The sequence below is a fragment of the Ambystoma mexicanum genome, chromosome 9, assembly GCF_040938575.1.
Source record: "Ambystoma mexicanum isolate Mex_15411 chromosome 9, UKY_AmexF1_1, whole genome shotgun sequence".
In the NCBI taxonomy this organism is placed as follows: domain Eukaryota; kingdom Metazoa; phylum Chordata; class Amphibia; order Caudata; family Ambystomatidae; genus Ambystoma; species Ambystoma mexicanum.
In genome coordinates, this window is record NC_090931.1 from 588248089 (window position 1) to 588264182 (window position 16094).

General features: G+C 47.0%; 1 protein-coding gene across 1 annotated transcript in view; it reads right to left on the reverse strand.

Moving 5' to 3' along the window:
• ITGAE (integrin subunit alpha E) overlaps positions 1 to 16094 on the reverse strand; it is a 439817-nt gene that overhangs the window by 117982 nt on the left and 305741 nt on the right. The window contains exons 20-21 of the mRNA XM_069615209.1: positions 11124 to 11272; positions 1648 to 1773 (exon numbers count right to left, since the gene is read on the reverse strand). Coding sequence (XP_069471310.1) covers positions 1648 to 1773; positions 11124 to 11272 — 275 coding nt within the window. The remainder of the gene's footprint in view (positions 1 to 1647; positions 1774 to 11123; positions 11273 to 16094) is intronic.

Consider the following 16094-nt stretch of genomic DNA (forward strand, 5'->3'; position numbering starts at 1 on the left):
GGTAAATATCCCACGGCTTACTAAAGGACTAAACGGGAGACAGTCGCAATACGACCAAAGACAGTAAACATAGCAAACTAAGACAGAGAGACTAGAATGAATCATCAAGAGGACCAGGACCTAACTATGACCTTCCCCAACAGCCCTTAGAACAAAACGTAGAGAGGGAAAGGAAGCACTGCATCACGGGCCCAATGCAATGGGTGAGAAACAGAATGTTTCATCACTACACACGGTCCACCAATACAAAGCAGGAAGCACAATGCCCCACCACACAAAACTACAACTAAACAACAGTCTCAAGGATGTTCAACCCACGGAAATCAAAGAATCAGTCACGACAGAAGGATACAAACGTCTGAATACACACACTCACCAAGACGGATCCACTAGGACAACACTTCAACACGACCGCGACCCTGAACCACTCAAAGCCTTACCCGACCAGGGTCACACTAGATCACCTAAGAATAGACATCACCCACCCAGTCCCACACCTGAATATTAGGTTCAGACGCACCCACCAATCCAAACTATACTCAATAGGATACAGTTGGATCAGCGTAACACCACCAAATCGAGTCGGCCCACGAGGAACCAGCAACATCCGAACCCACATGTATACAACCCTAATGGAATCATAAGTACCTGAACCAGGATACAGACCCCACTAACCCAACCCTCAATCTTCTGCATACTTAAACCCACACAAAACCACACAACCATCTCTCTCCCAGCAATCCGCACGCACTTTACCACACCGCATCAACAACACATAAACTTCACCCACAGCACTCGAGGGCTTCATCCGATCTGATACTAGCACCAAAGCCCAGCACTCAGTGTATATCGAGCTGAAGCTGCCAACAGCACACCACATCTCCCACTCTCCTTCTCCCCTCCTCCTGACTAACCCTACCCCACCCTTCCTGTTTACAGATCCGCCAGAGCGCCTGGGGACCAATTCCGTTGGTGACTGTGCACTATACAAGTACCGCTAACATAACATATTTGTACAGTACTCCTCTTTAGTTTGAAACACCTGGATCCCTAGGATAGCGGTACCTTTTTAAGTCACCTGTTTATTCCATTATTTTTGTTTGTTTCGTTTTGTCCCTGGTATATGTCTTACTTTGTTCACACCCTCATCCCCTGCCTCACTGCCTATTTGCATCGCTATGCCATTGCGCAGGCACTCTTCTAGGAAACCCCTCCACCATCTGTAAATGTGTTAGTGTAAGTTATTTCTGATCGATACCTGTTCTTCAAATACACACAAATAACTGTTTGGTGAATCTTTAAGCTACAGTGGCACGGTCCCCATTGTCAGCCAAAGTTGAAGGGCCAAATTGAAGAGCCTGAAGAAAGTCTGTAGGCTCCTGGAAGATAAGAGGTGATAAACCCACTGCACAAAAGTGTTTCGAGAGCGAAATAGTCCAATTCTTGGTCATTTCATAATGCATGTATTGAATCCAATCGTTATGTGCGAAAAAACAAAGAAGTCAAAACAATAACAAAAAGTTTGAAACAAAAGGAGTAAAAAAATGTGGCTTAGTCCCGTCTCCACCCGAGTGCCACAACCACCACTCGTCATGAGCGCGCCGGTGCAGCGGCTGATGCCCTCAATCCACACGGAAATGTTCCTACCTCAATGTACCTCTGCAAGGTCCCGTACTTATCCAGGATGGGTGCGGGGTGATCCCTCCTCTGGTCCACCTTCAGGGAGTAGCTGATGCTGATGTTGATGCTGGTGAAGCAGTCATACTTACAGGGCTGTAATCATTACAGAAACATGTCAAACATGCTGAAGGAACCTGCTCAGTTCACCTGTAAGCTACAACGCAGATGAAACAAAATGGAGACCAAACACCACAGAGCGCCCGCGTGCAGCTGGATGCAATGAAATGGCTGATGGAGCATTCTAGAGCTTTCTACTGTAACAAGAAAGGGTTTCCATGCCATTGCTACTATGACATCATAAACCGTTATGATGTCACAGTACAAATGAGAGGTGCTTTTAAAGCTGTAAGGCCTTCAGTGGTTGGCCGCGCTGGATGGTAACAGCTCGCCCACCTCTCTGGTTTGATAGGTCTCGGTGTAGTGATAGGCCTTTCACAAGAGCAGCATGCCTTTACCATGCACGTACGGCCAGCCACTGAAGGCATTATTGCTAGAAGCAGCCCGGGATGATGTCCGGTTGTGCTATTGGTTTACTTCTTTGACAGAAAGAAACCTTTGCTGTGGTATTCCGTGCTCGTTAGTGTGTATTATGTCAGCTGAGAAGCTGCATGGAATGTTCGAATGGTGGGATGCATGTGGAATGGTTGTCAGTCAACACACTTGTATTCAGCGTTGTGCCTTCAATTTAAAACATATATTTCAAACATGGGATGAAACCATAGTTAATACAGAGGATAAAAACTATTTACCATGATTCATACAAGAGATACATACAATTTACATTTAGGAACTAAGGGTATCCCAACAAAATATCCCCACCCAAAAAAATCGCAGTATATATGGCCGTTTGTCTCGCCATAGGCGATATTTTTGGGGGGATATTTTGTGGGAGCGGGGGTGTCCCCCGAACATTTTAAAATAATGCAGGGGTTTACGGGGGTGTCCTCGCAGGGTCCATGGGTCAATATCGCGGCAAAAATATGGTGATATTTTTGAATCGCGATATTCTTGCGGGGTTATTAACACATGGAACCGGAACTAAGAGGAGAGCCCTGCCTGCAGCCTCCTTTAGAACAATTGCCAAGTTTATGAGAGATAATTCAGTGACAACTACCTTAGAATACAGAGCGCACATGAAGAACAGACAGAAACAAGATAACAAAAGTCATTTGTCAGGCAGGGGAATGAGGCAGGAAGACGGGGAGTACGGGATTTAACCTGATATGAGGGGGCAGGGAGTTAGTGGGACAGAGTGGTGCCCTGCTCGCAGCCTCGCGGACTGGTCATTTGACCGTAGTACTTATTTAGGGTTTGGGTGCAATGACTTCTTTCTTAACAGCCAAGCCCTATGGATTTAACGGGCAGACCCAAACACCACAAATGGGTCTGCTCTCTGCCGCGAAAATCTCATTGCCGCTTCTGTGTCGCTAATCCCAGTCGCCCTCAGTGGTGGTCTCAGATACATAGGCCTCAAGGGTTTTGATTTGCAACATACCAACATAAAATGTTAATATCGTCTCATTTACCATCCCACACATCGGGCACAGATCATCATTTGCTAAGTTCTATGATTCTGTAAAGGCGGCAACTGGGAGGGTCCCTAGTCTTACTCGTAAGATGGTGAAATGTAGTACAAATAAGGCTTAGGACCAGGGTGGCTGACCTTGAGGTATGCTTGGCCCAATTTGAGTTTCATAGCGTCACGCACCAATTGCTTACGGGCTCCTTTGACTAATGCGTCTTATATTCTTTTCTTCATACCCGGCAGCTGGCATTCAGGGTTGTCCCACAGGTTACCACCCCCCACCTCATAGAGTAATTTTTGTATGTGGCAAAGCCAGGCTATTGATTTCCCGGCACCTAACACCATGAGGTGGTTTAGGGCGACTCTGGATTCTTCCAGCCCTTCCTGGTTCCAGAGCCTCAGCCATGAAAGAACAGATCTGAGCTTGAACTGAATGGCCACAGGAGTTACATTAAGTTCTAAAAGGAATAAGGCGGAGGGAGCGCTCTTGGTAGTGATACCAACTTTTTTAGGAACGTATGCTCACTTTTAGTAAGGTTGTCTAGATTGGCATGTCCCCATAGTTCTGCCCCATACAGGGCTGCAGGCAGGGTCTGCTTTGCGTATAAATTCACAGCAGAGGAAATTGCACCTCCCCCATGTTGAACATGGAAGGACTTGATTGACCCCCTACATTTCTCCATGGTAGTGACAGAGCGACCCACCTGCTCAACCCAACCTCCCGTCTCTTGAAATCTCACCCCGAGGTAATCAAAAAATGTAAGGTGGCGAGCTGTACTCTGTCCACCTTAAGCACCAATGGTGTGTTTTTTGTAAAATGAGGCCAAAACATCAGCACTTTGGACTTATCTATATTCAGTTCCAGTTGTAGCTCTTTTCATTTAGTCATAAAGATCGCCAAGGGATTTTTCAGACCTTGCATGGTGGTAGCCACTAGTACTGCGTCATCCGCATTAAATAGAGCCGTTATTTATTTTAAGCCATTTTGTTGCAGTCATCGCACTCCTTCAACAGAGCGTCAATTATTTCTTGAATATACACATTTTATAAAAGGGGAGCCAGGGCACAGCCTTGCCTTGCTCCCTTGTTGACCGCAAAGGCTTGGGTGATGAGTTCTTGATGCGACTGTTTGGACACAATTGTAGAGAAACAGGAGCCAGAAGGGTGCTCTTTTACCACTCTCCTATATCTGACCTTTACCTGTAACTAAGACATAATAAAGAAGCACTCCTTTTCCATGTACCTGGTCTGGAGTGATTCCTGCTTCGTGATTACTTACCTCAAGCCCAGGAGAATACTTCACTTGTGTGGAGAATTTTCGGTAAACCAGGAAGTACAGGTAAGATGGCCACCGTGGAAATGCTGAAGGGATCTTGTGTAATAGTCCCTTTTCTGTTTCCAAGGGCCTGCCAGGATCAGATATGGTAAAGGTGACAGCGATGTTTGTACTTTGGGGCCAGGCAGTCAATGGTGGGAGTTGGTGGGGTTATGCGGATGGCGGGTGGGAGCAGATAATGCGAAGTAGTGGGCAGAGTTCCAGAGTAGGCAGACAGACTTTACCAGAAGAAGATTCAGCCGTATCCCGGGCTCGGCTGCTAATGTCAGAAAGGAAATGGAACAATAGCCTGCAAGGTTGCAGCCCTGTAGTTGATAGAGCCACATTCTCTACATACAATCATGCATTCCTAATCTGAGACTGTTATTAAAAAGAATACCTGAGTGTCTCTAGCTGTAAAATGCCCTGTTTGATGAATGACATGACCAATGGATGATCATCAAATGGCAACAGCCAAAGGTACTTCAGCAGTGTAAAGGAGAGTCAGCCTAAGACAACACCAAGCAGGTATCTGTTCCTGAAGAAGATCTTAGAGATGGGGAATAGGATTGACACATACAGAACACAACTTTTATACAGCCCAATTAGAAATAAATCAGAGGATCTCTTGAAATATAAAAGCAACACTCTGATGCCCCTCCCTTGACCAAACATGAGCTAAATAATAAACATTTAAATCTGCGAAAGCGGAGATACTATCACTCTAATGCCTTGAGCTGTGAAGTGAAATATTGTGGAGCATTATGTTGAGGTGCGATGATGGACACGGAGCCACAGGGGATTTAAGGTAAGTCCTTTTTAACTGCTGTACATACATATCTCTGTGTAGGCAGATGGTACCAAGAAGATAGCATGGTAAGCAACCGGCGCACCACCGCCCATGCAGGTCTTGACTCTCGCTCAGCCTCTATGGAACTGTCCCCTAATGGAACACCTACCCTCAAACCAGTGGCAGTGTTCTATCGCGTATATCCTCACAGAACAGTGACCCATCCAGGACATCACCTGCACAGGCAGTGACCACTACACATTGCATTGCAATCTGATGGTGTTAATGGCAGACGTAAAATACAGGATTCTGAAAAGAGTTATTCGTTTAAATTCAAATCATACCTAGTATCCTATTTGGGGAATTTAGAAAGTTTAAACCCAATCATCTCTAAATTGCATAAAAGTGATGCACAGAAGAGTTGTGACTCCTGCCAATTGGTTGCCCCAGTTATTTGCTTTATTGTTTATGAGGATTCTAAACAAATAATACATGGTGCAGGATCATCTCAGGTGTGGGTGATGTCATCTTGGGTAAGCTGCATCATCTAGTTGTCGGTTCCTTCTTTGTCTAATATGCACAGGTATATGCCTCGAGCACGTCCTGTTGGTAGTCCTGTGGGAGAAACTACACTGCTTTTCCTTATTTTATCCCTCCCGTGGGCACCGCCAAATGCTCTTGCAGGGTGGTTTTGGGCTTGACCCCTACCTTTGTCTGACCGGGTCCTTCCCTTGTGAACTGGGGGTCCGCCCAGCTCTTTAAGACGAGGTAGCAATATCTTTGAGATGACTGGGGATGCAAAAGTTACTCAAACATCAATAATGGAAACGACTCAGGTAGTTGGCAAAAAGGTTAACTGTTTTAATACCAATGATCTAAAACAGGGAGTACAACGGACATCAACAGACGTCTCAGTGCATGGTTTCTCAATGCATCTTAAAAAAATCTTTTTTTATAACACAAACCCCTCATTGATGACGTCAACCTACTTATCTACTAACGTCATCCTACATGGCAAACTACAAAAACCTATAACTACTACTATAACTACTACAAGAGTAATAAGCTCTTTAACATCAGGTGGGGCAACTAAGCCCTCCCCAAAACATGTCACTATGAACGTCACTAATTACACAACGTCCTATTGGTTACACAAACTATAGGACCCTTAATCACGCGGCCCCCTACAATCGGTTGGCACTCTAACCTCCATCAGTACTTTTCCACCTATGTTAGCAGCACGCAGGCTAGACTTCCAGGTGCTGGTGAGCTGGTCATGACCATAGGTTCCCACCAATTAGCATATCATCTATCATCACCTCAGTGGTCTGTTGTCAATTAAGGCTTTGAACTTGTCATTGGGAGTGTTCTTTACTCTGGAGAATTTAGGGGAGTGAAGGCACGCTCTACCTCAATGTGTAGGTGTGGTTGTCATGTTTGTCCAACTTCATCCTTCCACGTGACTGAAGACCACAAAATTGAGCTTCTAGTGCATTTAAAATACTATTTTCTAATAGACCTCTGACATCTTCCTTGTTTTTGTCCATGCCTTATGAACAGGAATTTCGTTCTTTCACACAATTTGTATCCAATGCCTGTTCGCCCCAGTCTGATACAACCTTGGCTTCTTGGGGGCTCATCCAGCCATGCCTTTCTGAGTTTCACTCTTGTTAATCCAATTTCTTTTATAACTGCGACACACTGCAAAGGCCTTCCTTTCTTGTCCAGCACTGCTATAATACGTAGTGGAAACATCCATTCTAGACTCACTCCTATATATGTATACATTGGCGCATGCTGCAATCTATTCACTACTTAGCTAGCCTCAAGAATACTTCATCTGCTTGCGTTTCTTTGCATATGTGCACGTATAAAATGACTTGATATCTTCATTGTTTCTGTAGCATAAGTTTCTTCTTCTCGAGCCCAAGAAGTCACTTATCTTTGATACTTTCTTGATGCCTTATAGAATATCTGCATCGTCTTGTCTCTGCATCTCTTCTATGTACGTCAGTCTTGCTTCATGTGTAACGTCACCATTCTTCTCTTCCATTCATCTGGCGTATTTCTTCTGGAATTTCATTCAAATGACCATCATACTGTCTCGTATGCAGGTATGGCTTTTTCAATGGGAACCTTGCTTCCAGGATTCTCCTTGCTATCTGTAGTTTCAAAGGTGCTGCACGTGTCTCACACCCTGGTTCCCAACATATAGGCAAAATGGGCGAGGTGGTTGAGGTGGGGGTACTTGGCTCCTTCTCTACTCGTGTGCGGTCCAGTTCCTTGCACTGGGGGCCCGGTGTTCTGTTCCCTGATTCGCCGGTACTGGGTCATAGCCTTCTGGCAGATTCTCAGGTACGGTGGCAGGGCTAAATTAGTTTGAGAGAAGTTGCGGGTGGGTGGGCAAAGCAGCACCCGGGTTATGTATTGGTGAATAGGGTAAAAAGTATCTTCTCCTCAGACTTCTATGTCTCTTGTGAGTGAATCATCCTCTTCTACCCAAATTCAAACAGGGTCTAGGGCAAGCCTTTCTGAGACCGCTGTGATGATCCTGCGGGAGCCTCCCTCCTCCCAGCTGCTCTATCCTCTGAGTCCTTTCGTAAGCCGGCCATCTCTTTTTATGCAGTTAAACTTTCACAAATAAAACATTTGTGGAATGCAAAACATGTAAATTGTGTTACATGTTCTCCTTATAACTGTGTAAAACAAATGAGGAGATAGGGCAGTTTGGGGGATAGGTCACTAGTGGCTTGAAGATATTATTTGCTAGGTCTGTTCTTTCGACTGATATATGAACAGCTGGAAAATGCTTGCAAGAGGGTGGCTACTTCGATGTATTTCAGTCCAGCATTACAGCCACGGCACATAGTCCCCTTCGTTCGGGTGGCTGATGATTTACTATTGGCCATGGACAGAGTTTTATATCTGCCCATGTCAGGTGAGAACTGTCAATGGCCTTTGACACCATTGATGGTGATTGTACTAGGAGGTTTTATCATATCGCCCCATACTTCAGTGTCTTCATTGGCTCCCTCTTGGCAATGGAATGCAGTTTGATATTTTTTGCCTGGGCCACCAGGCGTTCAATGCCCTGACCCCTATCCGTTTAGCCTCTGAGTTTACTATCTTGGGAGGATTGAGGGCAGGGCTTTAGTTGGGCTGTGGCTAGCCACGGCAGAGCCCTGCCAGGCTCCAAAAAGTGCTGCCAAGCTTGGGTTCTGCTGGGCTCACCTTACTAGCCCTAGAGACACCAACTACCACAGGCAACAGAGATTGTCTCTGCCGTATGATGAAAGAGCTGCCTGCGGGAGTCGTCGCTTCTCATTAAGTAACAAAAGGAGAGGTGGGTGCGCCAAAAAGTATGATAGCAGTGTGTCCGCCTCTCCTTTTGTTCTTTAGAACGAGTCTCTGACACCCGCAGACAGCTCTTTTACAATGAGGCTCTGCTGAGTGAAAGAGCTTCCTGCGGTGGTCGGTACCTCTTATTACAGCTGTGTCCAGGCTTCTTGGTTGCTTAGAGGACCAATTCATGGGGCCTCATTCTAATGCTGGCAGGAGCCTTACCAGTAAAACCGACAGGCTGCCAGCTGACTTGTGAATTTTTCAGGCACCTGGCTTGCCGGTAAGAGCAGGGGAGTCTAACCCCGCCGGTCCGGGAAGTCAGACGCCAGAAAAATTGGATTGCTCATTCACATTGAGTCCTATAGGACTCAATGTGAATGGGGAACACAGAAGCACCGGCACCGTTAATAACGGTGCCAACGCTTCCGTGCAGGTCTGCTTACTCTGGTCGCTGTGCCTGGCAGGGTCCGACCTGCCGGGTACAGCAACTCCGGCAAGCAGACCCACAGTAGACCGATCCGGTAACAACGGTGACTGCAGGCTTACTAGCACCTTTGTTACCGGACCGGCACACTTAGAATGAGGCCCCTGGTCTCCAGTCTTCAGTTCTGCACTTCCACTCCAGAACAACAGAACATTGGCTGGCACCTGCCTGCATGCAGGCCTTGACCTCTAGTGCAGGATCCTGGTTCCAGTGCCACAGCCAGCAAAGAGGCCTTAGTCCACAGCTGCTCAGCCCCACTGTTCCATGGCGATGATTAGGGGACAGCACTTCCGTCAGCCTTGGAGGCATTTTGGATGCCACAAGAGAGGTCCAGTGAATCCTTCTTTTTGTCTTAATAGTCCAAATATGAATCCAATAGGAGGATGTCCCTCCTCCTTATCAAGGCAAAATGTCACAGAGGATTGGTCCAAAGCAAGCCTGCTATAAGGGGGCCAATCCTGCCTGTTGTAATAAGAGACCTTTGCCTACTGACATCATACCCAGAGTGCCTTGTCCAGGGGGCGGGGGGGCTAGTTGGGTGCAAGAAATTGTAGAGTGCCCTTGCAGAAACTAAGATGGTGGAACCCTTGCCTCAGCCTACCTCTCTCCTCTTGCTAATCTACCTACACTCCATTCCATGCCTGCTAACTTCAAAGGTCTGCAGTAGTCAGGACCCTGGAGTGAGTGTGGCTTTGTTATGTCAGTGCTGCCTTTTAAGCACGACTTCCCAGGAGATCTCCTAGGGAGCGGCCTTGTGTCCTGAACATGTGTGCAGCACTGGCCGTGCAACAAAGGTAATACCACCAAAATCCCTAATGGAGTCCTATGGACTCCAATTAATGGAGACTAACACCACCTACCGCCACTTGCAGTGCAGCGGTAATACCGCCGGACCAAGTGGCCGTAACGGTAATACAGCTGGGTGGTATCTCAGCAGATCTACCACCGAGATACCACCCAACTCGTAATGAGGTCCATGTGTCCTAGCTGACAATGATCAAGTCAATGGCGTGCTCCTGGTCATGTTGCACTTACCCGCAGACTTTCAACACTGTCGGTCATGCCATCTAAATCATGTGGTACTCATGTCCAGCAGCATCTACAACTGGCTGTGATCCTTCCTTGAGGGAAGAACACAGACATTATAACTCAGCTTCTTATGATACCGCTCCTATTACTCTTGAAGTCCCACAGGGTGCCCACTCTACCCTGTCATCTGCAATTTGGATTTGGTTCCACTCTTCCATCTTCTTAAAACCTGGGATGTCACCAATCAACCCCAAGCACATGACACCCAAATTTACATTAAGGCTGCACATACTTCATAGATACATATTGAAGATCACCCGGGTACACCACTGCTCTGCCCCTTTAAGAACCCTCGCTCCTTTCGTCCATAGGTAAAATCAGCGATTAGCAGCTGTTTTCTCACAACTCAGAAATGTGAGGAAGAGCACTGTGTTCCTTAATACATCAAATCTAAATTTCAGGTTCGATTACTGGAACACCTTTTCACGGCTAGGGCATCAATACATTGGCAGCCCATCCATAAGCGGGTGCCAACCTTATGTGCAAATGCATGCACTTACCTTTCCTGCAAAGCGTGCTCTCAGAAGCGCCAGCCCACTCCTCTTCTTCCCTCCCTCATCTAAGCTGATCTCAAGAGGGGCAGTCGCTTTGTAGTACAGGCAGCAAACATTTGGAACACGTTACCGTTCGGTATCCATTCAGCAAACTCTCTTTCATCCTTTAGGTTCTTGCTTAAACCCTTATTGTTCCTATAGGTCGCTAAGTGCACGGCATCTAGAGCCCCCCCCGCACCCCCCCAGGGTAGTGGTGCACTAAACATATGTTTCAAATCAGTCAGTCAGGGCAGTCTGTTAGGTTCTAAACAGACAAAGGTTTGGCACACACAGATCCTCTGCTGGACGTTCTGCCACATGTCATGCCTTCAGACAATGTTTCCAGTTAATAATTGGTTACTCACCAGCACTATGAGCTGGTGTGTTGCGCACTTGAAGTCCATATGAATCTCGCCCGTGTGTACGTTTTGCTTGGTGCCTTCAAACATTATCCGTTTGGGTTCCTTGCCGATGTCCAGGTCCACTGTGTAGATCACGCGAGACTTCTGAGTATCTGGGAGAGGAAACAAGGGAATAAACCCACATTCTTAATATCCAGACAGTCATTACCTCCTCCTCAATTTTTCCCCTAGGCACATTATTTAAGCTTACACCGCAACGCCTGCTCCATTGATCAACTCCCTTCCGCAACCGCAATACTCTTTTAGTGAGAAATAAGAGCAGGATAATAATGGCGGCCTTGGCTGGGCATTCAACTGCAGCTATGCAGTGCCAACCACAAAGATGGTAGCTTTAAAAATGCAGAACAAGAAGCAATCCAAAAAGAAAATAATGTCTCCTCCATTTCTGACTCACAAGCCTACATTCTTGTCTTCATTCTCAAATGTGAAGAAACATTTGGCAAATGCAGAGTGCAGAATGGCGCTAAGATCTTTCCACAATGCAAATACTTAAGGAAATTGGTAGATTATTTTTTTAAAAGAGAACCCACCTCCAGATAAACACAGTATAAAAATAGTTATAAATGCACATATAGTCAGGAAATTCTATATGGAATATAGGCAATTCTTTGGAATTTGCTGTGTAAATAATGGCTGAGCCCACCATTTCAAGATGGCCACCCCTAATTCACACTTTTTTTGGTTTCCTTCAGTTCTTGGCAGGGCAGTGTGGGTACCAACAAAGAAAGTAACTGTACTGTGCTGCAGATGGGACAAGAATTGCTCTTAGTCTCAAGGACAGTTGAAGAGTTTTTATTATAATCTTTGTGGGCCTTATGATCATGCCTCGATCTCTTGGCTAGTGACAAACCTCCTCCCTAACCCAGGTGTCCATAACTCCTGGTTAGTGCCACTCAAAGTTGACCCACACTGTCTTAATCTGACTGGTACTACAGGTGATGATCTCCAAACCTGCTATCGAGACTCCTTCAGGGACTCCCTAACTGCCCCTACTGTGATGAATCTGGTGGTGTCATCATTCCTTTCCCGGAGGTAGTCTCTTCTCATGTGGCCAGGGGCCGGCAGCCGCTACCTGAACCTTACCCTGGGGGTGGCTATGCAAGGCTGATCACATGAACTGAAGTGACACTCAATGACAGGCATCATCAGATGATACATCATATCCCCCTTTCCCTTTTGGGGATACCCCTCCATTCCTCATGCCTTGCTGGCATAATGGAGATAATCCCCTTCAACAACCTGCAAAGTCTGCTGACAGTATATTTCAATATTCTATCGCAAACAGAATGACAAAGACTGAGACGATAAAGAGGACTACCCAAATAAAAATTACAAGGCTGAACCAGAAGAAGTAGTCGAGTGCTTGGAGGAAGCTGATTGTCTCCGAGCAACTCCCTTCATTGAAGCAGGAGTTCCAAGATTGAACAGCTGAGAGCAACTGAGAGATCCGTCCGGCTAGTCACTGCCGGGGAAGCCAAGCTTTCAGGTGGGCAGGCGAGCAAGGAGACACAGGAGATACGGAAGAACCGGGGAGAAGACTTCCCAGCTCAGGCTGGGAACCCAGGAAGTGGTGAGTGAGGCAGAGGAGCAGCATAGAGAAAGGGGGCGTTGGTGTCTGGACCGGGGATTCCTTCCTGCAGGCAGGAGAAAAGCCGAAGCTGCACGCAAAGCAAAGCAGGAGCTTCGCGCTGGCAAGGGAAGCCGTAGCGATGCGCAGACCACCACCAGCCACAGAGATGCGCCACCCGAAGCGAAGAGAGAGAGAAGCCAAGGGAGCCGTCATAAAGCCAGTGAGCCCAAAGTGGAAGGTTGGGAATCCAGGAGGGAGCTGAATAAGGCATTCCCTAATTGGAACGATAGGCACATTTCCTACGGCTTACCTCACAAACTGATTTTCATAGTCCCCATTTTTGGAGAGATTACAGAGGCACTTTGGGAAAAAGAATACACCCTCAGATCTTAAAAGTAAAGTAACTATATGAGAGAACCTGGCAGGAGAGTACGCCCATTTTTTGGTGAGTCTGGGACCCACACCCAAATTGTGTAAAGGAACAATTTGAGAACCTGGCAGGAGAGTATACCAGGTGCTTTGCGATTCTGGGATCTGCACCCAAATTGCGTAAAGGATCTATTTGGGAGAACCTGGCAGGGGGGTATACCAGGTGTTTTGTGAATCTGGGGCCCGCACCCAAGTTGTGCTGTCTAAAAAAGAGAATACCAAGGAACACTCATGCCCTTAGGATTTTGAATTGCATTTGTGGTAGAGAGTCGTTTCCCCTGGAGTCGATTGCAACTCCCAGAGGAGGGGGATTATCCTCTTGGGCTACAAAGAACTTGGTTATTCTTTGAACTTTTGTTTTGGTTGAGATAAACCTGGGGAAGGGAGTCATTCCATCAAACTGTGAACATCATTCATTTTGAACTTTTGTTGGCTTTAGACCTTTCTGTTGAACTTGAACATTTGTGCACTTTCTAAGCCAAAGGCAATACCCTTAACACCTTAGAGTTACTTTTAGAATCAGAGGGATAGGCTAGGACTTCAGACACAGGACATTTTTGCTTTTGCCATCTTGACAAATGACAGACCCTTATTTGTTGGTTGAGGTAGGGAAATATCTCCTAAATTAGGGACAGTGAGGCATTTTTCAACCCCCCACTTTATTTAATAAGTGTTTATACCAATCAACATGAGTCCTCAGTTTGCATCTCATTTCTGGTTCCTCACACTACTCTACCCAATTGTTAGTGAGCTAATGGGGTTTTGGATAGTGCCTTACTTGTACTCTGTTTAGATTATTTCTTTGGCTAATGTGTTCTCTCTCACCTTTGCCTTTTCTACTGTTCTCTTCTGGTCTATTCCATCACACTCCTCCTAGCACTCTACTGTCTCAGCAATACTCTCATTCCTCCTATGTAATACCTCAACCCTTTTTTGTTACTCCCCTTACAATCCTATACTTCTCCTCCTCTGTGTCAGGACCCTGGAAAGTGTTGGGGTGGTGGCAGGGAAAGGGCCCCTATGTTGGGTTTTGGAGGGAGGAGGGGGCCTCTTCGGAGCCCAACTGGCTTCTCAAGACGTGTTCTCTACCCCTTTAGCAGGTCGCGAGGCCAGGGGTGGAGAACAGCCAAGAAACTACGTTTCCCAGCAACCCCGGCGGCAGGACACATGGGAACCGCGCCCACGCGAGTGCGCAAGCGCGAGCCGTGCCCCACGAGCGCCGCTCGCAATCCTGACCGGCAACCTGAGCTGACGTGTATTTGAAGAGCTCCGGTCGGCAAGCATCAGCGGGGCACCAGCCCGCCTGAAAACATACCCCAGGCCCTGCATCACAATTGAGATAAGTAGCGCATGTTCCTACGCGCAGTGGCTAATTGCATGGAAGGGATTTTTCCTAAACTAACAAGAAAACCACGAAAACCAAGTCGCGTGCAAAACAAAACTAACTCTTGGGGCACAAACTATTAATCCTGCATGGGTAGTGCTTGCATAACTACCGCATGCATCTTGGGGGGCATTGCATGGTCCAGACTCCTTAAGACCCGTGTGGGGAACGAAAGACACGGGCCGCTCGATCACAGAACAATTAACCCTTTAGAACTAGCGCACGCATCCGTTCTGACATTCCTTGTTTGTTTCTAGTGGAAGACGACTCCGCGGAACGGTGCGTGGACAGAAAAGACGGCAGTCGCCGCAGATCACCTGAAAACGAAGCTAAGTTCATGTTTATGTTTCTTGTTGCAATTAATGACAGAGTGAGCTTAGTGGGTCACGTCTAGCAGAACTGCACCTCACATGAAGCAATGTGGGGAACGCTTATTTCTACATGCAGTAATGTGGGAATCTTGCATGCAGTAATCTGAGAAATGTTTTGTAGGTGTTTGTGAACAACATTGGCATCCTCACTGGCTCTGCAGAAGCAGTAGGCCAAACTGGTTGGAGCTCCAGCACAAAGGCTCCCGTATTGAGAGTTTACTAGATGTTGTAAAGAGTATTGGAGTGACAGGTTACAACTCCACCGAAAGGAAGCAGGAGCCAAGGAGCATGTTACCCTAATTTCCCCATTCCTATCCACAACTCCTTCCTCTTCCTCTTTCCGGTGATCCTAAAACCCTCAACCTATCCACTCCACGGACCCTAACCCACTTTCTCCGAAGGGTCGCGGAAGCCTGCGATGGTGTAATCTCCAGGCCCCAAGACCTAACGGGAAGGGAGGCGTTTGTGCTGCCTCTGCGCCAGGAGAAGAAGACTGAAGGCTCTGACACTCTGACTCTATGGCTGCCTTCTCTACTCTACTACTACTCCATCCTCCACACTACTATTACTCACTCCTCCACACTACTACTTAACCCTCCTCTGCTACTCAGTCATCCTTCTTTTACCCAGTACCATTCGCTTCCCAGACACTTCTTACACTAACGTACCTTCACAGTTGCCTCACAGAAATGCACACTTAAACTGCAGAACCACATTCCCTCATTAACAAATACCTCACCTGCTCCACACATTTTCTCTACAAGCCACTGCTCCCCCCTTCCTCCTGCTAGTCTCTTGGTCGCTCTGCACCTCCACCTCTGACCCACTTGAGAAGCCCACACATCCTGCTTCCTGTCCTGGGCTTAGATCCCCTCCTCTGTGAGTATTTGTCCCCTTTCCCTGGCCCTTCTGGCCCTGACTTTCCCAGCCGAGGTGTGCATGTGCAAAGGAAAACCTTGAAAATGTGTCTAAACCCTCCTCACTTTCTCTGCTCCCCATTGATGTGTCCCTGTGATGGCTGTCCCAGATGCTGAGTTTCCATATTCGCATTACAGGGCCGTGTTTCTTTCAGGTCTCCCAGTAAGTCTCTTATGGCAAAAGTGATCCGCTCCTCTTCCCCCAGTATCGTCAGCGCTGATGTGTGCTAGTGCTGCTCTCAC